Source organism: Tursiops truncatus, chromosome 12 (assembly GCF_011762595.2).
Source record: "Tursiops truncatus isolate mTurTru1 chromosome 12, mTurTru1.mat.Y, whole genome shotgun sequence".
NCBI lineage: Eukaryota > Metazoa > Chordata > Mammalia > Artiodactyla > Delphinidae > Tursiops > Tursiops truncatus.
In genome coordinates, this window is record NC_047045.1 from 58347558 (window position 1) to 58370035 (window position 22478).

Genomic DNA, 22478 nt, shown 5'->3' on the forward strand with positions numbered 1-22478 from the left:
AACTTTAAGAAACTACAACTTGTCAAGTTCTGATGTAATATCAAAGAAGAATATCTGCAGTTATCTGAAAAGGCTATTATTCTCTTCCTTCTTCTAAATATACTTCTATGTGAGGCTGGATTTTTCTTATACTTCAAATGAAACAACATATTGCAACAGATTGAATGCAGAATCAGATATGAGGATAAAACTGTCTGATTAAGCCAGACATTAAAGAAAATTATGAGAATGAAAAATAATGCCATTCATTTCACTAGAAAAATTTTTAATTTAAAAAATACAGGTATTTTCACAAAATATTTATTATATAGTGGATTTATTATTGATATTTTGAAAGGAATGAATAAATAAAATTTTAAAAATTCTGTTTTAATTTCTAATGTAGTAAATATTGACAACATAATCCAAATAAACAAAAGCTTTTGGTAGGGAGAGATTGTAGATAAGTTTTAAGAGTGTTAAGGGGTCCTGAGGCCAAAACATTTAAGAACTCCCGATTTAGTTCATGTGTCCAAGAAAACTATGAAAAAATTTAATCCTCAGACAACATTCCAAACTTAATTTTGATCAATATTTCCTACTCTTTCTTTGAACAAATTAATTTTGATGGCTACTCAGTTATCTCTCTATAAAATATAAACTAGGTTGATTCCTCTCTCCTTAATGTTTTTGTTTATCCCTTTTAAGTTTCCATTTAAGCATTCTGTGGTAAGAATGTGACAAGTAGAAAAATACCCAAGACTGACAATAGCATAGCTATATGAAACGATGCATTAAAAAAATCATTATTATGTGAAATTTATATTCTATAATATAGGAATGCCTCTTTTGTGGTAGGCAGGACCAAAACATTTTGTCTTGTTTTCTTTTGCACAGGCTGACAGGGAGATGATTAAGAAAATTTCATCTCTAGTTAGACTGAGTAAGATGAATCTACCTCAAGCATGTTAGAAGAGGGAAAAGTGAAAAGACAATTTATCACCTAAGGGAACTGTACATTTTTTTTTTTTACTTGAAAACTTAATTATCAAGTAATTTAATAAGAGCTGAGTGCAAGGTATTTAATTATTTACTCTATGACACACAAATTGAATGGCCATGGAATTTATTACCCTGATGGATACTTGTAAGTGTACTACGCTGGGTTAAAAGAAGAAAACCAAGAGTATCCTGCTTTAAATGGGACTTACATCATCCTACCTAGAAAGCATAGTGTTCTTGAAAAGTGGAACGTTTGACGTGGTAAAATATTATATTTCAAATGCCAGTCCTGTTCCTTTTTGTAATCTAATTGTCCTCTTCTTACAATGTTTCCTTGATGAAACCTGTCTTCTAAAAAGAAAGTGAAGTTTCATTATTTATGCCCCTCATAAAATTGAAAAGCAACTGATAGTTGGAACTCTCAGCTTGTTTCTTTCCATCTGCTTGAGTTAGAGGAAGTTGCAGGGTAAGTAACTGAGCAAATTAATCATAATGATGGCTCACTGTATTTTAACTGGTATATCAGCTATTAATCTGATGCTAACACAGAGTGACAGCTGTGGCTCAGGCTATTTTGAAAATCCAACCATCCGTTGGCCTGGTTTCAAACCTTATGATTTATATTAGATGCCTTGAGAACCTTACCTATTAAAGGGGTAGTGCTATGTGGTAAATTTAACTATGTGACAAATTAAGCATCACTGCTAGAATGATGCAATGATAATTTGTGTTATTTTATGATTTATGTGTACAGCCTCTGATTTTAAGTGTATTTTAGAAAATGTGAAAGAAAATATTGAATTCCAAATAAAAAGAAAAATAAATGAATGAAATGATGGGAGGGCAGATTCTGCAGTCAAAAGAAGCCATTAAGATATAGGGAATTAGTCTTAGGAGAGCCTGCCTAAGTTGCCAAAAGCTATGGCTAACTGGCCCATCACGTTGCCTAATTGCCTCTGAACGTGTTTTTTCACCAAACTAATTAATGCTTATTAATGTTTTAAAAGTACTTAACACAGTGCCTGACATATAAAGTTATAAAAATGTTAGTTATTAAGATTAATGGCACTACTAGTTATACTAGAATACTTATTGCAACAGTATTCTTACTTTCCTAACATCAGAACACCCAGTCAGATTTTTATAAATTTGCCTCATTCCTAATGCTGTCCTTAAATCGGCGTGGATTAATTGGTGCATTTCAAAAATAAAAATGCACATATACACAAATATATCTCTATCAAGTGCCTTTTATGTATTTATGTAATATTTTATATTGCATACACATATTTATATATAATTTATGTATAAAAATACAATGGTGAAGATGGAAAACTGACTTTTTTGGGGAGCTATGGGAAAAACACAATAAAGCGTTACCTATGTTTTGTATAAAATACCTAAAGCACTAACTGTAGCTAACAGGAAGAACAACATTTTGCCTATTCATGAATTGTGGCTCTATTTGATCTTCTATTGACTAGGGTATTCAGGGGAATATTCTGTTTTGATTCTGGCTGTGAGTACAGGAAACTACATTTGATTATCATGTTTTATTTTTCCTACCAGGGAACCATAGCTGCCAAATATACTTTCATTGCTAACAGCTCTGATCAAAGCAGAAGCTTTTACTTAAGAAGTCAATCTTGGCCTAATATGGTTTAGAGAAAGGGAGTTCACAGTTTTGCTCCAACTATGCATTTTTAGCAAGAATTTAGTTGATAAGTGTGGCATACATTTATCTATATATGATAGATTTTTTTAAAAATCTGGGCTTCCCTCATGGGGCAGTGGTTGAGAGTCCACCTGCCGATGCAGGGGACACGGGTTCGTGCCCCGGTCCAGGAAGATGCCACATGCCGCGGAGTGGCTGGGCCCGTGAGCCATGGCCGCTGAGCCTGCGTGTCCGGAGCCTGTGCTCCGCAACGGGAGAGGCCACAACAGTGAGAGGCCCACGTACCTCAAAAAAAAATAAAAATTACTATGCCACCCTTTATCGATTCACTTTTTAGGGCTTTTATCGTTTTTTGCTATACAAAATTATTTATAGACCTTTTCAAGAACTTTTCTAAGTTTAATTGACCAAACAGTAGATACCACATTTTTATTAAAAGTTAAATATAAAACTCTTCTGAGTTTTGCCTCTTCTGAGTCCATTCTTTTCCCACCCTGATTGCTGATTGACAGAGCTGTCCCTTCCCTGTGAGGCGGTGGGCTTTAGGGCACGTGGGCTCCACTTTTGCCCTGATTGGTTCCATTCTTCTTGCCAGTGATTAGTTTAGGAAGTGGCACGTGACCCAGTTCTGATAAGTGAGGGGAAGTCTGCTTGGGACCTCAGAGAACAGTTTTCTTGATGATGCATAATTTATTGGGAAGAGAACGTCATTTTTTAGCTGGAAATTGTTGAGTATACATGCGATCCCTGGACTTAGCAGCATCTTAACGACAGGGACACTAGGTGACTTCAAGCCCGTGTGCTGAGTATGGGAGACTAGTAGGTGAACCTTGATGATCTTAAGCCACAGAAATAACCAACCCAAATGTCATAGGAGGTAATGACATTTTGAAAAATTCGTAACCTCTTGAATCAGGAGTTTTTTGTTACTTGCAGCTGAATGCTTCCTAACAGATACACATTTTGAATGTAAATTGCAAAATGTATTAACAGAAAATAGACTCAGTGTTTTGGGTTTTTAAGCACAGTTCTGATAGTTACTAAAACTTGTTAGATGAATCCGTAAACATAATGAATACTGACATAGTGTATCAGAAGAGTGTCAGCCTAGACCATGGTGGATCATAACAGATCCTGAGACCTGCTGAAACCAATCTTGATTTAACTGCATTTCATCTAGTATAAGAGAATTTTCTTGTCATTATCTTGGGGATTCACTTTCATTCTTCTGTATCACTTTAAATGTTATTAGAGGAAAAAAACTTTAATAATTCTATACTGAGTTATTAAAGCACCTTTTATCTGAAGTCTTCAAATGCTTTACATAGCAGGAAATGTGACTGTTGTCTTGCCCAAGACAAACAGTGAACCACTTTCAGAACTACACGTATTGAGGATATTCTACACAAAGAATTAGGACCTGTGAAAACCCCCCAATAAGTTGGGAACTGTAGAACCAAATTTTGTGTTGTTTACATTGTTAAACTACAAATAGAATCTACTTATTGGGTCCTTTTTGGCTTTTTGAAATACATGTTTTCTTCCTATGAAGGATGTTTCTTTCTCTCTGAAAGGTTCAGGGCATTAAAGGATTAAAGACACTTGAATGAGAAAGCAGCCATATCGGATAATACGAATACTGGCCAGCAGATTAAGTGTATTCTCTGCTTTTCTTTCTTTCTTTTTTTAAGTAGGTTTTAACATGCAAACATTTCACTTGTCCATGAGTAAGTAACTCATGTCAGTTTTTGTGAATTCATTGTTAATGCCTGCAAAGAAGGACAGACCGTAAAAAAGCAGGCCTGAACAGTATCTGTCCAGGGTAGATGACTGTCACCAGCCTTTGTCCTCCGGTACTGCACTGCCTTCCTAAAACTGTCAAATGGGATTTACCACAATGCAAATGCTGGGCTTCCTTCTGTTCCTTTCACGCGTGCCTGCAAATGTGGGCCCCCCACCTTCCTTTGACCCAGGCTTTCTCTCTCACCTCCTCTGGCAGCACCCCTCGACTCAAGAGTTAACTTCACCCCAAGAGCCGACGTGCTTATCACATTAGCACATACTCTGTGTAATAAATAGCACCTGGAATCAAATTGAATTGATAAAATGGTATAATACAAATTCAAGGTGTCCAGGTACACACTGTAACTTCTCAGCCCTTCTCCCAGCCCTGCTGCTGTCTGTTCTCTGAGCAGGGAAATAGATTCTCTGCCCTAACTGATTTCTCACCATTAAGGAAAGGGCTTCAATTACATACATTGTTTAAGGTTTGGCCACATACATAGAAAAGAACTGACTGAATAATAAGCAGGGTGGAGGCATTTGAAGCTTGGCACTAAGCTGGCATGTGTCAGTGGAGATTGGGAAGGTCATTATGGATTGGTAAGGAAGGACTTCCTTTGTACCTCTGGTTATCTGCTTGTTTCCTCTCCTTTCCTAAGTGCACATGGTATATTATGTTTTTCTCCTTGTGTTTCATATATAGGAAAAAACACATTGTCTTTCCAATTACATACTGAAATTGTACAGCATATGGCAGTTTCAAATACAGATAACTATAACTTTCAGTTTTTGAGAAAAACGGCTAAAGCACTGCAGAGAGAAGTTAAAAAGTCTTTGTTGAAAATATGACTAAAGTAGGAATAATGGTAAAAAATCTTGGCTCCCAAATTTCTGGTTGGTCAAGATTCTTTTAGCTGGTAATTAAAAAGGACTTTACTGGTGAGATTTACAGATTATCCTTAAAGTTTTTCAGTTATAATTTTTTAGTCTCTTTCCTTTGCAGACAGACACTCATAAGAACAGCTTTCAAATATCAATATTTAATGATGTAGTTTCAGAACCTTGCCCTTTGGGTACAAAATGGCTACGTAGATGTAGCGTGGCTCAGAATGGAGTAGCATCTGTGTGATAGGTATATGCTTACTGTGGATTGATTATTGAGAATTAAAATTTGGTTTTACAGGAACATAGAGAAGCAGAATACAATATTAAGTCCATCTAAACTTCTTCAAGCCCAGAGTAACTGCTTGGTTTTTGGTACTCTGACGTCAACATAAAAAAAATTGGGATATATTCCAGAACATCCCAGTTTTCATGAATTGTGTTTCCATAAATTGTCAAGCATTTCTTTTTTTTTTTTAATTTATTTAATTTATTTATTTATGTTTGGCTGCGTTGGGTCTTCGTTGCTACGTGTGGGCTTTTCTCTAGTTGCGGCGAGCAGGGGCTACTCTTCGTTGTGGTGTGCGGGCTTCTCATTGCGGTGGCTTCTCTTGTTGCGGAGCACAGGCTCTAGGCACGCTGGCTTCAGTAGTTGTGGCACGTGGGCTCAGTAGTTGTGGCTTGCGGGCTCTAGAGTACAGGCTCAGTAGTTGTGGCTCACGGGATTTGTTGCTCCGCGGCATGTGGGATCTTCCCAGACCAGGGCTTGAACCTGTGTCCCCTGCGTTGGCAGGCGGATTCTTAACCACTGCGCCACCAGGGAAGCCCCAAGCATTTCTTGAAGTTGTGTAACTTTTCACTGAAACTGTGACATTTCTTGGTGTAACAGTTTCTGTTAAAGAGTGCTACCTGCTTTATAAGGAAATCTTCCTGAAGTGTGCCTTCTGTGCTTAAAGGCATGTCTCCTAAGGCTTGGTTCCAGAATTCGGAGGGATAAAGCGTTTTCCCCCTCTTTTTACACTTCATGATTTGATGTCCTCTTTCTCTCCACTCTTTTGAATACAGGAACATTTACTTTTTCTTTTCTTTCTCATTTGCTTCTGTAAGTTGTCAAACTCAGATTTCCTTTCTTAATGAATGGGAGATCTCAGAAGAATTGGTAATCTGTACAGTTTTACAGAGTCAGAATATTACAGTGAGATTTTTTCCCTTAGAGTCAGACTTTTATAGCAAGGTTGGCCAGAAATCCAAATATACATGTTTTCAGTTATAGATAGAAAATAAAGCCAAACAGTGACAAAGAGAATAGAGTCTTTGATCATAGTTAAGAATTATATTTTCCCATTGGAGATAGTAATCAGAGCTGATATTTCAGAGTACATGAAGAAGAGGCAGCTGCTGCCCCCTCATACTTTTTAGTTTTATTCCTGCCATTTCAACCATTATGATAAAAATTCAAAGAGCTATAGCAGATATGGGCAACTGTTTTAACCATGATTTTTTTGTAGCAAGGCCTGTGAGAAAAGAAAACATGAAAAGGTTATGGTTTTAAATTTATGAACATGATATCAGATATTTTTTCTCATTGATGTTAACCTTACTTCTTTTTCTAATCTTCTAGTTATGGTAGATCTCTATATATTACTGAAAGGAGTCTGTTAACCCCCTAATAAAACCCTACTAATATTTTCTAGGATTACTTGTGAATGGTCCAAGTTGCTCCTTTTCGTGGAAGGTGAATGCTTCCCAGGGTTGTTCTGGTGCCCGTGTTCTCCCTTGAGTCATTTCCCCAAGGCATAGCAGGCAGCAGGGCCAGGCTCCAGCTCCAATAAAGGACCTGTCTTTAGGTCTTTGTTTTAAAATAGGATTTTAAATACTCCAGCACCATTAATAAAAGGATCTGGTGACAAAACATGAGAAACCAAGGCATTTACAACATATTACCATAGAGCTTGATTAAATAACTATTTTTCTGAACATTATTCTGAAATTGGAAGAGGTTTCATAAAGTATATACCTGATACCACACACAAATTGTGTTTAATAATAAGGAACTCAGCAATGAGATGCTCAGGGCTTATGCAGCCAGACAGATTGAATTCAAATCCCATTATTGTTACAGTTCTCTGAGAGATTTTGGCCAAGTTACTTTCCTGAGGTTAAGTTTTTCGCCTGTGCAGTGGGGATAGTAATTGTACCTGCCTCAGAGCCGTGGTAGGGATTAAATGAATGATTAAATGTAAAGCCCTTAGCAAGTGCCTGGTATATAGTAGGTGTCCAGGAAATGTTAGCGATTATTTTTAATTTTAACTTACCACTTGATTGTTTTGTGAGATAGGGATGGGTGAGGAGGGGCTTACATCTAAACTATTCAAGTTAGTTACATACTGACATACTGTTGTATTTCTAAATAATTGGGTAAAAGATGGCTACTTTCTAGGTCCTTCTGAATGATAGCTACTCAGATTTGCGGGGGGAGGGCGCATGGAATGGCAGGGAAACGGATCTATTTTTTTCACCAGAATTCCATATATATAGCTTGTTTCCTAAATGAAAACATACAGACACATGAATTTCTTAGTTATTTTTGAGTTGAAAATTTGTGTATATGAAAACTTATGAAATCTGTAGAAGGAAAATCACATTTAATTGTACGTTGAAGGAATCATCTTTATTGAAAAAATCCAAAACTATGCAGTGTGAAAACCATTCTTGGAAATCCTGAGCTAGGAGTAGTCATAAACCTACAGGGTGAAATTACAGCCTTTCAGAACTGAGAAAAACCTTAGTGACCTTGAACTCAGACTCCATCCCCTCTTTGAGGTTAAACGGTGTGCTAATTATTTGCACAATTAAAAGCAGTTTTAAAACTCCTGTCTTCAATTTCTCAGTTGTTTTCTAATCTTTTATTATGGTTAATTCACTTTTAACACTTATGAAAAAAAAAAGCCTCTAACATAGCCACGCCACCTGCCCACCCCACCTTGGATTGCAGGATATCCTGAGATACACACTGTTACTTAGCTAATGATACAATTTATATCTTTCATTCTTAATTGTATGTTTTCAGTAGTAGTGCCAACAGGTCTAATTAATAAAGTGAAGTTGGTAGGGTTCATCACAGAACGTTATCCCCTGGATGCTCTACTGGAGTAAGGGGTCTTCTTGTTTGGAGTTGCCATGGATAAGCAGTAACTCAAGATGGCAGCTAGGGGGGCCAGAGATTTGTAGAGGAGGAGGTGAGATTGCTAGCTGGTGTTGGAAAGACTGAAGTGCATGTAGATAACACTGCTTCCACAGTCTGTTGTCTTCTCCTTTCCCTCCTCCCAAACACTACCTACTTTGCAACAACAAATTAAAACTTTATATTGGGGCTTCCCTGGTGGCGCAGTGGTTGAGAGTCCGCCTGCCAGTGCAGGGGACACGGGTTCGTGCCCCGGTCCACAAGGATCCCAACATGCCGCGGAGCGGCTGGGCCCCTGAGCCATGGCCGCTGAGCCTGCGCGTCTGAAGCCTGTGCTCCGCAACGGGAGAGGCCACAACAGTGAGAGGCCCGCCTACCGCAAAAAAACAAACAAAAAAACAAACTTTATATTGAACTTAGCAGATTTACAGATGAAGAAATCAAAACTCAGACAAAGAGGTCAGTGTTTCAGAACTGTTAATACCTGCTGTCAGGTATTAGGGTTAGGGTTAGGGTTATATCTGAGATTCAAACCTCTGGCTTTTTATTTCTAAAGGTTCTATCACTACACCAATGCCGGGATCGGGGGATGCCAGGAGTTGCTCATTTTCCTCAATGAAGAGTGTTCACTGCAAATATTTCTTTCTTTAACACAAAAAGTAATACTTAGGATTTTAAAAATTGACAGGTTTTATTCTTCCAGACTGCACACTCTTTTTGTTCAGATGAATAGGGAGGTAGACACACTGCCTCCAGAACTGCAGGCAGTTTTCATTATCATCCACTGCCCTCTCCTTTCAGTGCCTGGTGAATGGGTGTGAGTGCTTAGCTGGGAAGTCGAGGAGTAAAGTTAAGAATTTGGGTGGTAACCCTGACGCTGTGAGCAGTCTTTCCTTCTCATGGTGTCATAAAATAAGGCTCTTCCCTAGATAAGATAACAGATTTGGAACGATTACATGAAATCTTATGTCATGAAGTTCGAAATATATCATCATGTCTGGAAATCAATTGCTTTGTTGTCCCTGAATCTGCCTAACCACCTTGTGTGTTCATTAAGAAAGATGCTATTATCGCTGATCTTTTTCTCAGCGATGCTTCTAGATTTGGGGCATTTTCTGGGCTACTGACATACTTGATGCTCTAATTTTAAAATTCATAGTATTGGTTTAATGCTTTAATAGAGGAAGAAAGCAGTGTTTCAGAAAGCAGGTATTTAACTTTAAAAGATAAGATGTAAAGTGCAGACGACAACTGATGTTCTTTTACCCCCCTACACCCCACCCCCACCCCCACCCCCACCCCCGCATTTCTACCCTTATTGCAGCTTGAAGTTCGTGGTACTTCATTCAAGTTGTGTTTTCTGTGTTCTGCAAAGTCAGGTTCCCTATTCCTAAAACAAAGAAAGAAAAATCTCCTGGGGATGAAAGAAAGCTCTTCCTCTTTAAATGCAGACAGAAAATCTGGGGTTTTTTTCCCCTTTGAATTTCCCTGTGCGATTACCGCATTTGTCTGCAGGAGAAAGGACCGGTTGTGGTTTGTTCTCGATTACCTTTCTTAAAGACACGTCCGCAGAGCCACGCAGCGCACGTGGCACTCACCTCAGGGCGAGAGAGCTCTCAGTTTTGCGAGAATTAGGCGAGCGGAGGGCCACCTCTTTCCCCGAGAGCCAGTCCCAGAGCAGTTGCGTGGGTCTGGAGCCCGGGGAGGCGGAGCCTTTTTGCTCCCGGCGGCGAGTGCCCCCTCCTCTGCCTGCCTCCCTGCCTGCCTGCCTGCCGGCTGGCCGGGTATCCTGTGCAGCCACTCGTCGTGCTCCTGTGCTGCTCCGCGGACCGTGGGATAAACCGCAGTCGCTCTTTGGGGAGCCCTGGGAGAACACCAGGAAGGAGAGAGAGCGCGCTAGTGCCATGGGCCAGCTCTGCTGCTTTCCTTTCTCAAGAGATGAGGAAAAAATCAGTAAGTGTGATTTGTTCTGTGCCACATCCTAAGTGGCTGGCTATTTTATGTGGCTGTCTTCTAGGGATAGTTTTGGTTTTTTCTTATGGGAAACATAGCAGACTAATGAGCTGTGATTTTTCTTGTGCATTTACTGAAAGGATTGGTAGATGTGTAGTTAATAATTAACTGTCGAAGTACAGCAACTCAATGAATAGAGCTATGTTAAAGATACAGAATACCGAAGTCATTTTTCATTTTCTTCTGTTGGTATTTTACAGCTCGTTTTTATCACACTATCTAGAGTCAGAATTTAGTTTTGAGTTTCTTTATATCACTGCATACAATTTGATAAATTGTACATGCCAGACTTCATTTTTCTTATCTGAAATTGGGATGTTTTCAGAGCAATGCTCAATAATAACATATAGAGAAGTAAAGCTGCCTCGAAAATGACATATATATACATTTGCAGATATTTTCATGTGTCCTCTGCTTTGTTCTCCACGGAGGGAATTCGGGTGTAACTGTAAGATCCCTCCAAACAAGTGATGCCACTTTAATTTCTGCAAAAACTTCACTGAATATTTTTAAACTAATGTCAGGCAGGTTCCACATCTGCTTATGGCTGAAAACAGAACTTAAATTGATGACATTGCACTGAAATTTCTTACTCACTGGCTTATGTGTGTGCACTTACATTTCAACTTTGTTAAAAACAGTACTGGCATTGCAGTTAGTTTGCTGAATAGAATTTGCCTTAAGGGCAGTTGCCCCCAAATACTGAATTTTTACTTCTTTTTCAGTAAAATGTTTACAGACATACTAATGAAAATTTGCAGCCACATTTATGTCACATCAGTGCTTTATTTAAATAAATTTAAATAGGTCAACAGAATCTCTTGGTATCTGATTCAGATACTCAAAGATACACATCTGGCTTGTATTTCCTGCTGCTCATTCCTCAGGAAACTAGCCAGGGACAGGTTTAAAAATAATTAATACATATCTTATACATATTCACTTGGGAAAATAAGCCAGGTTTTTTTTTTTTTTTTACAAGAAATCTTCTGAGAATGCTGTGGAATAAATGTTGGGAGGCTTTGGAGCGTTTGCTTATTAACAAGAGCCCATAGCTGTGCTCTAAATTTTACTTGTGAAAATGATACTGTACAGTAGGCGATGGTCCTGCGCTTAAAACCTGAGGTGACTTCACAACAGAATTGTTCATTTTCTAACAATGAGCATTGGTATTCATTTGGCAGCGTGAAACTTTTCAGATATTTGTCAGAATGATCCATTTGTAGTTTCTGAGGGTTTTGGTTGATTGATTCCTTGAGGAAGATCTCGATCTGAAAAACCTTGGTCTGGACAGATGTAGGGAGAGTGGATTCTTTCCTTACCTTTTTCCACTTCCTATTCCACTGCTCCAGGTTTTCTTGGAGTTCCTGCTTTCCTTGTGTTCTCTTTCTCTTTGTCCCCTGTCTGTAACTGAAGAAATCAAGTTTCACCTCAATGAGGAATTTGCTCTTTTCTGTCTTTCTCATCTGGGATCCTTGGAGTGCAAAGTCTTCTGTTTTACATACAGCCCTTCTCAGTATTGATCGACAGGAAGTGCTCTTGGGGGTTTACCTTCTCAAGTTACAAAATTTTAAAAAGAAAATGAAGATAAGACACTGTGTCTGAAGCAAAGTTCAAATCTTAAAGTGCAAATTATGGTTAGAATCAATGCATTTGTGCCCCGTTTCCTCTTCTTCACCCCTACTGGCCCCACACCTTCCCCGTTCTCTCCTCATTATTCTTTCATCTGTCTTTGATTTTGTCGTTACTTCACTGTTTTTCTCCTAATCTGCTCCACGCTCTGTTCACATACCACATCAGCTGTTTTCTGGTGCTGTGTTTAATTTCTCTGCTACAGGATGGTCTAAAGAGAAGGTTCTCCGCCAGGCACTGCTGTGCTGCTGGTAATACATGTCTACCAGTACTTACAAAGGGAACTTGGAAAAAAAGGCAGAGAATTCCTTAGCCAGCATGCTTCAAGAAACATGTAAATTAGCACTGACTGTAAATATCCAGTTCATAAGCTGTGTTGATTGCATGTAAAAGAACCCATAGTAGACATTTGGGAGGGCCCGATCTTGCTAGTGGATTGTACAGTAACCTTCTGGGTCTTATGCATCTTCGTGACCCCACCTCGTAGCCTTGTTAGCCTGCTCTGGGCCACATGCTCAGTGAGGACCTCCTAGCCGCAGAGCACAAAAGTGCTTATGCCCACACCCTTCTGATTCTGCTGTAAAGGGTGATGGCCGTAGAATGTATCTTCTGAGAGCAGCTCAAGTGGAGAATTAAACAAGTTTTTGGTGAAAGTTGAAATTTATGGTTGTCATTCTCAAAACACAGGTGAGTTGGGAAGCCCATCCTCTGTAGCCCTGCAGAGATACAGAAAGGAGGTACCCAGCTGGCCAAGTGGTAAGAGTCAAGTGGTCCCTCTCCCCTCCTGCTGTTGTTTTATCCTGCTTTTGTCCTTGGTGGTGGTGGTAGATAGAAAGTATTCTCGTTTCACTGATTTATTAGTGCTACCATTTTAATCTATTAAGAGCAAACAAAGTGATTTTTAAAAAATCAACTAGTTGTGTAAGGGCTATGTTTGTGTGGGAAGTTAACTGTATGCACAGCCAGAAATCTTGGTAATGGGGTGAATAGTCAAATACAGTAGAACTCGTCATGGTTTATTTCTCAATTAATGCAGCACAAAGCAGCTAGACCCTTTTTGTTTAAATCCCAGCAGTTGAACATTTTCTCAAACTGTATACTTTTTGGCCACAAAAGGTAGAATAGACTGACAATAAATGCATATTTCTTGGTAGATTAAGTACTTTCTATTGCTACACAGGACCATATTTAACCTGAAACATTCCCGTAGATATTGTAGGATTAACAAATGTTGTAGATAGTCTCCAATATAGTTTTTGCTGAATTCTTCTATAGCGCTCATGTCCTTTGAATTACCGCATGTCTCATAGTGAGCTTCCTGAAGGGAATGTTCATGAGTAAGAATGTTGTTGCACAGGCTTACTGGCCCCTGCAGTTTATCAGACTCAGTAAATAAACCTGAAAAGGAAACTTAATCACTAAAGAGATAGCCCTATAACTAATTTAGAAGACATTTTACTTGCTCCTTTCCTAGTGCAAATTTTCTTTTTTTTTTTTTTTTTCGTGGTATGCGGGCCTCTCACTGTTATGGCCTCTCCCGTTGCGGAGCACAGGCTCCGGACGCGCAGGCTCAGCGGCCATGGCTCACGGGCCCAGCCGCTCCGCGGCATGTGGGATCTTCCCGGACCGGGGCACGAACCCGTGTCCCCTGCATCGGCAGGTGGACCCCCAACCACTGCGCCACCAGGGAAGCCCCAGATTTTCCCATTTTGAAGTACATTTGTTTTATGTAGAATGAAACAGGTGAATGTCCAGAGATGAACCAAGCCTCCTCCCATGGTAGTTTGTCAAAGGGGGGATGTGTCATAGGGGAGAATGGGACAGCTAATGAATGGATGCACTGACAACTCAGTTACTTTCTAGCCCTGATCTTCTGTGATGCTGAAAATGAAAGAGTATTAGTATGTATTTTAACAAGAAACATATCTTAATTTTATAAGTATGTGTTTAAACAATACACAGACATTTTACTTTTATATATGAAATATGTTTCAATATAGTCTTTTTATTTTTTATTTAAAAAAATTTTTATTGGAGTATAGTTGATTTAAAATGTTGTGTTAGTTTCAGATGTACAGCAGAGTGAATCAGTTATGCATATACATATACCCACTCTTTTTTCTTTTTTTAGACTTTTTTCCATATAAGCCATTACAGAGTATTAAGTAGAGTTCCCTGTGCTATTCAGCAGATTCTTATTCATTATCTATTTTATATATAGTGGTGCGTATATGACAATCTCAATCTCCCGATTTATCCCCCCTACCCCTCCTGTAACCGTAAGTTTGTTTTCTACATCCATGACTCTACTTCTGTTTTGTAAATAAGTTCAGTTGTATCCTTTTTTTTAAAGATTCCACATAGAAGTGATATCATATGATATTTGTCAGTCTGACTTATTTCACTCAGTATGACAATCTCTAGGTCCATCTATGTAGCTGCAAATGGCATTATGTCGTTCTTTTTTATGGCTGAGTAATATTCCATTGTATATATGTACCACATCTTCTTTATCCATTCCTCTGTTGATGGACATTTAGGTTGCTTCCATGTCTTAGCTATTGTAAGTAGTGCTGCAGTGAACATTGGGGTGCATGTATCTTTTTGAATTATGGTTTTCTCTGGGTATATGCCCAGTAGTGGGATTACTGGGTCATATGGTAGTTCTACTTTTAGTTTTTTAAGGAACCTCCATACTGTTCTCCATAGTAGCTGTACCAATTTACTTTCCCACCAACAGTGCAAGAGGGTTCCCTTTTCTCTACACCCTCTCCAGCATTTGTTGTTTGTAGATTTTCTGATGATGCCCATTCTAACTGGTGTGAGGTGATACCTCATTGTAGTTTTGATTTGAATTTCTCTAATAATTAGTGATGTTGAGCATCTTTTCATGTGCTTCTTGGCCATCTGTATGTCTTCTTTGGAGAAATGTCTGTTTAGATTTTGCACCCATTTTTGATTGGGTTATTTGTGTTTTTGATACTGAGCTGCATGAGCTCTTTGTATATTTTGAAGATTAATCCCTTATCGGTTGCTTCATTTGCAAATATTTTCTCCCATTCTGAAGGTTGTCTTTTTGTTTTGTTTATGGTTTTCTTTGCTGTGCAAAACTTTTAAGTTTATTTAGACCCTATTTGTTTATTTTTGTTTTTATTTTCATTACTCTAGGAGGTTCAGTATAGTCTTTTCGTGTGGGGTGAGTTAAATGGACCGTTTGTAGTATTTTATAAATATGAGTCAAATCTCAAGGTGGTTTGTTTCTGATGATTCAGAATTTGATGATATAACATTAATATATAAATTGAGGTAAGCAGTTTGTTAACTTCATGCCTGATGAATGCTTTCATTTTTTGAACTGGTGGTTATTGTTCAGTTATACTCAGAGAAGCATTTAGATTTTCCAGTTTTCCAGAAGGCTTCCTATAAATCCTACAGCCATATACTGTGCTCTTCTCACTTGCACTTAGATACACTGACTTTAGTGTTATGTTTCATACATGTGCTCTGTTTCATCTCATAGATTTCAAGCAGGACCCAGGTCGTATACCTCTCTTCATAGCATCAGATCCCAGCAGGTTCTCCCTTAGACACTGCAGCATGGGCCCCAGGAAACGTGTGATAGGGAACCCCACATCAGTGGACAACAACATTCATTTTCCTTCCTTAGAAATGTGTTTCTGCAGGGGATACAGCGTGACTCCAGTCTCTTGCTGCCTGTTGAATACAGATGGCCCACCCCTTGGCATGCAGCTTTTACTATAGAAAGAGTACAGGACTAGGAGAAAGGAGACTTGGGTGATAAACCCAGCTCTGCTCCTAACATCCGGTCTGACACTGGGCAAGTTGCTAATATCTCTGGGCCTCAATTCCTCATATTTAAGAAGTGGGGGTTGAACTACCATGATCTTGAAAGTTTCTTCATTGTCCCTTAGAGCTAAGAGTCTAGGAAATAAATATTATAGATGCAGTTCTTCTTCTTCCTGGTCTTTCTCTCCACCTCATCCTCATTCTCTTCTTTTTAATTTATTGAATGCTTACTGTGTGCTAGGTACTCTGCCAGGGCCATTTGGAAAACTGCTTATAAAGTGAAACTGTTAGAAAAAAATGCTTCCCATCTGTCCCATTTAAGAGGGGAAGTGGCTGAAAACTAGTAGTTTGAGGGACTTCTCAGTTACGGTCCTCCAGGGGTGCTGTGGGGCCAAGAGCTGATAGGAGGCTGGGACGCCAGGCAGCCCATTATCTGCTACCTCCTTTCTGAAGCAGTGAAGCACAGCAAAGCCAGTGGTGCTCCGTGTAACCTGAGATGACATTGTGCCTAAGGTTTCTGTGGGTAACATTGTGGTAGCAACAGTAATGTGCAATATCAAACATTTAACCCTAGTCACTAAAAATTAGATTTTTCCTTTATTAAGTAATGTATACCCAAGAGGTTTATGTTTCCAAAATTAAGTATTGGAACATTAGAGCAAATGCTAATAGTTACTATGCCTGGTTCCCTTTGTTAATTCATAGGCTATACGGTAACTGAATTTTTTGTTGCTGATTCTATGATCAAATGCTGAGTAATTTTCATTGGGAGTGCAAAGGTTGTAGAATTTTTCTCAGCCCCTAGTGCAGTCCTTGGCTGTTGTGAGCTCTGCCTAGATGCCCTGTCAAACAATGTGATGCTACCTGTCCCTGTATCTTCTTTCTTGGGGGCCATGTGAAAAAAGGAGTGGGGAATCTGATGTACATAAAGGTCTCGGTAAACAGAAGAAAGCCTCGAATGTTACCCCTTCCTGGGACATATGCATTTAACAAGACTGAATTATTCCAAGTGACCTTGGGAAGTATTTGTAGTAAAATAATAAATTAAGCTTCCGTATTGACTTAGCCCAAAGTAACCTCTAATGAAGGAATTTCAGGCAACTAGTAAACTCTTTCAGGGCATCTGATAAGTCACTTCCTGTAGGTAGTTGCCTTCTGTTTAACTAAGTTGACCCTGCCTAATATGTAGATCTTTGAGCTTTCATCCACCAACTTCTGATGCCCACAGTAAAGAAACTCAAAAGAGCCCCTGAACTCTCAGTGCTGAAAGCAGAGGATTTTGGAGGCAAATGGACTCGGTTTGCATCCTTGACTCTAGTATTTATTATTCTAAGTAACTTCTCAAAGCCTCTGTACCCTCATTTTAAATGTCTAGTTATCATAAGCAAATGTCTGTAAAATGCCTGACACAGTGACTGGCTAATAATAGACCCAGTAAATATAATTTCCCTGTAGTGAATGAGAATGTACTGTACAACCAAAGTCACCTTAGAAGGCAACCTGGAAAACTATGGTTTTATTTCCATCATGCCCAGGAGGGGAAAAAAGGGACTTAGAATTTCAGACCTTGAATTGTTTAGCAGCCTTACAACATTTATCTTTGTAGCTTCCCTCCTCTTCTCCTTGGGGTTCTGTCCATCATGATGCCATGCTTCCCTGCCCTGGGAGAGACATGTGGTCCATGTGGAGTTAACCATAGCCTTCCCTAAGATTTGATGGAGGATCTGTCTTCCTTTCGGGTTGTGAGTGGAAAGGATGTAAGCGTAAGATTTGCTAGCTGGTAGGGAGTGAGGGGGAGTCTTCCTGAGAATGAAGCACAGAAGGAGGCCAGAGAAGGAGAGAGAAAGAGATAGTCCTGTTGATATTGTTTGAGCCTCTGAGTTCAGCTTTGACTGAGACCTTATATTATGAAGCAATAAATCCTCCTTCTTTTCTTTGTTTAACTTGCTTGGGTTAAATTTTTGTCACCTGCAACCAAAAGGCTTCGGATATATTCTAGAAGACACTCAGTGTGTCTCAGGGTACATCCATTCTGGAGCAAATATTTCTAAACCTAGTGAAGAGGTAAAAAGTCTTTGATTTCTTCTCAACTTTCATGTTTCATTTTAGGCAATGAAATTTAGCCTTAAGTGAGAGCTGTTATGAAGAGTAATTCACTTCACTTCAACTAATAAATATTGTTGAGCATGTCGCATTTGGAAAGCCCTGGGCCAAGTGTTAGGAAGATACAGTGATGATACATGGTCCCTATTGTTGGAGGATTTCTTTTTAATTTACATGACTTTTTAAAAAGAGATGTTTTGGGTCCCAGTATTTATCATGCTCTGAAGGGAGAAAGCCGGGATGAAAGATCTTGATGCTCTCAGTCTAACAAGCAGAGCCACACCCCTTCATTCCAGGAAAGTTAGAGCTGAGTCAGCCAAGTCCAGTGAAAGTGAGTTAATTACCGCTCAGAGTGGAAGTTACCTCAAGCTCCTATCACAGGCAGCAGTTACAGCTTGACGCAGGCAAACACAGTTTCTACAACAAACATTTTAGCAAATAAAGTTTCCCTTAACAAACATTTATAATGTCAAAGGTACAAGTTAACGGAACTTAGAATTATTAACACCAACCTTTCTGTTGTGTAGTAACGTTCTTTGCCCTTAACAAATAGTCGTAGGCAAAAACTGAACTATATGATGAAAATATAAAGAATGAGTATAGTTTTAACTATGTAATGAAAATATAAAGAGTAAGTATAGTCTATGCTAACTAGGATATAAGTGATGTTAATTTTACTAAAGGCTGAGTCAAAGATATTTGAGGCTTATAATTTTCTGTTTTTACACCCCCCCCCCCAAAACTTAGGTCTTTAGTCAAGGTCATTTGTAAACCTCAGATATATATACAGAAAAATTATAGTGCTGGGAGAAAGTGATGTAAAAACAGGTTGCTTGGAGTACATGGCGAGAACTCACCCAGTTGGTAAGAATCTGATGGACAAGGGTGATTCACTTTTTTTTTTTAACATGTCTCTTCTCCCCCATCCCCCCAACTTTGTGGTTAGATAGTTGGTGTTGGCATTTGCCATGTGAATTACACCAAGTTTCAGTTTGATACCTCACATCTGACTGTTAGAGCAAAAATAAAATTCACACTTTCTAAGCATTTAAAATATCCAGCTAAAGTTAGCTGTGAAACTCAGCTTTTTGAGTTTTGATTGATGTTTATGATAACTAATAAACTGGCAAGCAGTTGATCTGTTAATCTAAAACTTTCTATCTAGATCTATAGCAGTCAGACCTTATTTAGAATTCTGGCAATCAGGAGTATGTCCTGAGGAGGGAGGCCAGGATGGTGAAGAGGCTGGAAACCACATCGTAAGAAGAAGGCTGAAGGACTGCAGCAGCTTAGCTAGGATGATAAATTAATTGTCTTAAAATATTTGTAGGATTCTTTAATGTGGAAGGGAAAGAAATTATCCTCTATGGCTCCAGGGTGGCAGAATTAGGACAGTGAGTGTTCATTTTAACACATTTCTTTTGGTGATTTTAGGAGCCAAATGGTAAAGATATATTTATCCAGTAGTATTCTAATTATGTTTGCATAACTCCCGTTTTAAATAACGAAAATACTGAAATGGAGCCCTAAAAGAGAAAGAAGTTATCACAGTCAGATTTTACCTTAATACTTCTTAATACATTGCCTGAACGAAGATAATTTAAGGTAGCGTTTTCAACTGTTGTAAGCCATCAAACTCTTTCTTTAAGTGGAAAACCAAAATTTTTATGAAGAAAATGTATGCCTCATTATTACTTCATATTTTATAATGACTGTTAATGCCTATTTTAAATGAGTACCTTTAGGATCAACAAACTTTGTTTAAAATAGAAATGTAACATACAACTTCGAGTTCGGGTCTAGGTACACTGTTGTATCACCTAAGCAGCACATAAAATGTTGATTACTGAACTCTGTAGTAACAGCAGGCAGTTGGTATCAATAAGTCCTAGAGATAACAAGCTAAGGTATATGGCCTGTTGTATGATTGTCTTTGTGAATGAAATTTTTATGAAAACATTTTGTCCAAATTTACATCTATTTTAAATTAATTTCCATAATATGGGTATAGTAAATTTAAGATAAAAATTCATTGTGATGCTATTGTATACCCACTACTGTATAATATACACTATCCTTTACTTAATCTTCAATGTAAAGTTAGGTATACAGATTTTTAGATTTTATAAAACCTAAAAAGTATATGTAAAACTATATGAAATTTGAATATTAAATTAAAAGATAGTAAACAAATTATTTATTTTTTAAAATCTTTTTTTTTTTTTAATCCCACATTTGTTTATTTATTTATTTTTTTGGCTGTCTTGGATCTTCGTTTCTGTGTGAGGGCTTTCTCTAGTTGTTGCAAGCGGGGGCCACTCTTCATCGCGGTGCGCGGGCCTCTCACTATCGCGGCCTCTTGTTGCGGAGCACAGGCTCCAGACGCGCAGGCTCAGTAGTTGTGGCTCATGGGCCTAGTTGCTCCACGGCATGTGGGATCTTCCCAGACCAGGGCTCGAACCCGTGTCCCCTGCATTAGCAGGCAGATTCCCAACCACTGCGCCACCAGGGAAGCCCAACAAATTGTTTTGTAGGGAAGCAAGTTCATGAAGTATGCAATTTTTAGCAATATTTTTTAAAAAATTAGCCTCATAGCTGCTCTTAACTTTGTACCCTTTGCCTTTGTCATTTATATCTTAGTCCTCTGTAAATGCAGCATTGTGAGGGGAAAAATACAGAAATAGTTTGTGTCAGTTAGGATCCAGTCAAGAAAGTCAGAGTGACACCAGTTATTTTAACAGAGAGAATTTAACACAGGGAATTCATTAAGTTTTGGAGGAACTTTTTAAAAATTACATGCTACAGTAATTCAAATTAATTGTTGATGTTTCTAGGGAAACCCCTCACCCAGATCAGTTTAACACACTTGAGGCTTTGCTTGCTGGTGGTGGCTGTGGCTTCCGGCATCCTCTGTGTCCTCACCTTCTCAGGTTTTACTCAGTGGTGGGGATATGACTTCCAGCAGCTCTGGGGAGTATTTTTACTGTTCAACGTTCAAGTAGAATGAGTTCTTCTCTTCTAATTCCCATATGTAAAATCTGAGGGAAGGTACAGGTTGTAAACTACACAACCCTGGAGGGCACTATACATATCACAGACATTGTAATTTATATATTATGGCATAAAGTACTTTTGTATATTATGAAAAATTTCCAAGAGATAGAAATGAAGTATCTTGAGGAAGAGGCACTTTAAAAAAAATTATACATGGATCATGTGAACCAGTGTAGCTCTGGCAGATCAGCAGCCCCACTGGAGCCATATAGAATATGAGATGGGCAGTTACCTGGAGGGGAGAAGTGAAGTGGTTGTTTTTACCAGAAAGGCTGGAGGGTACGTGAGGAAGGGGTTTGGGGAAGTGGATGTGGCCTGGAGCCCTGTGGGAGTGTCAGCAATGGAGCAGTCACTCTGATCCTAAAGGAACCATGATTCGCTCTTCCTACTTCTTTTTTTTTTTTTTTTTAATTATTTATTTATTTAGGCTGCACCGGGTCTTAGTTGCGGCATGTGGGATCTTTAGTTGCAGCATGTAGGATCTAGTTCCCGAGCAGGGAACGAACCCAGGCCCCCTGCATTGGGAGCGTGGAGTCTCACCCACTGGACCACCAGGGAAGTCCCTGCTCTTTCTACTCTTGACAAGAGGAACCACCATGTTTCCCTTTTCACTCCGAGTATCAGGAAGCTCAACTCCGTTTCATGGCTCTCATGACCTGCACTTCTGTGATCCATATTTCCCTCTGTTCTTTACTTGTTACTGTAATCTATGTTTTTTCTTCATCCTGATTTTTACTTTTCATTTGTAGTGTACCTTTTACTATATATTTTTTTCTTGCCATTAATTATCTCAAGTCTTGTGAGTATTTGACAATGAATGGATGAATGGATGGAAAGAAGCACTGTGACTGAAAGTATGTAATGGCTCTACTGGGAAGACAAGAGCAAACCTGAGGCTACGAAGGATTGTGACGTTCACCACATGTGCATAACACACGTTCTAAAGTTGATATGTTCCTGGGAGGTTGCATATATACTAAACTTGATATGATTGTTTTTATCTATTGTGATTTTCAAGTACAGAAAAATCACTATTTTCAATGCTTCGCCTTTCAGTTTGGTGCATCTAGAAACCTAAAACCATCTGTATCTCACTGTTTTGAGTACTGTCTGTTCATATGTCTGCTTGGAGGCCTTTTACAAGATTAATTAGCAGTAGCTCTTCTCTTTACCTAAGAAGGAACATCATTTAGTTGCAGAAGAATGTAAATGTAAACTATATAGAACAATGCATACATTTCTTGTTTGCAGTTATTCCAATTGTATAACGTGAATAGGTTGCCCATATCATGTTTGCTTACAGAGCCCTATAGCAGGGACCTCATAAACAAATAGCCTTGTAGCCTTATAAATTAAAAGAGGGTC

The 22478-nt window shown here is 38.8% G+C and overlaps 1 protein-coding gene across 7 annotated transcripts in view; it reads left to right on the forward strand.

The window, feature by feature from the left end:
- Positions 1–22478, forward strand: part of AKAP7 (A-kinase anchoring protein 7) — a 141469-nt gene that overhangs the window by 89671 nt on the left and 29320 nt on the right. For 2 of the 7 annotated variants that reach the window (XR_012324836.1, XM_073789597.1), the window contains exon 8: positions 12837–12905. The exons of 2 other annotated variants lie outside the window; for them this stretch is intronic. Coding sequence is in view for 4 of the 5 variants with exons in the window: in XM_073789597.1 (XP_073645698.1) it covers positions 12837–12905 (69 nt within the window). In the remaining variant the exon portion in view is untranslated. Of the gene's footprint in view, positions 1–9896; positions 10458–12836; positions 12906–22478 lie in introns of those variants that run through there. 3 more of the 7 variants (XM_073789598.1, XM_073789601.1, XM_073789599.1) reach the window with 3 other exon arrangements.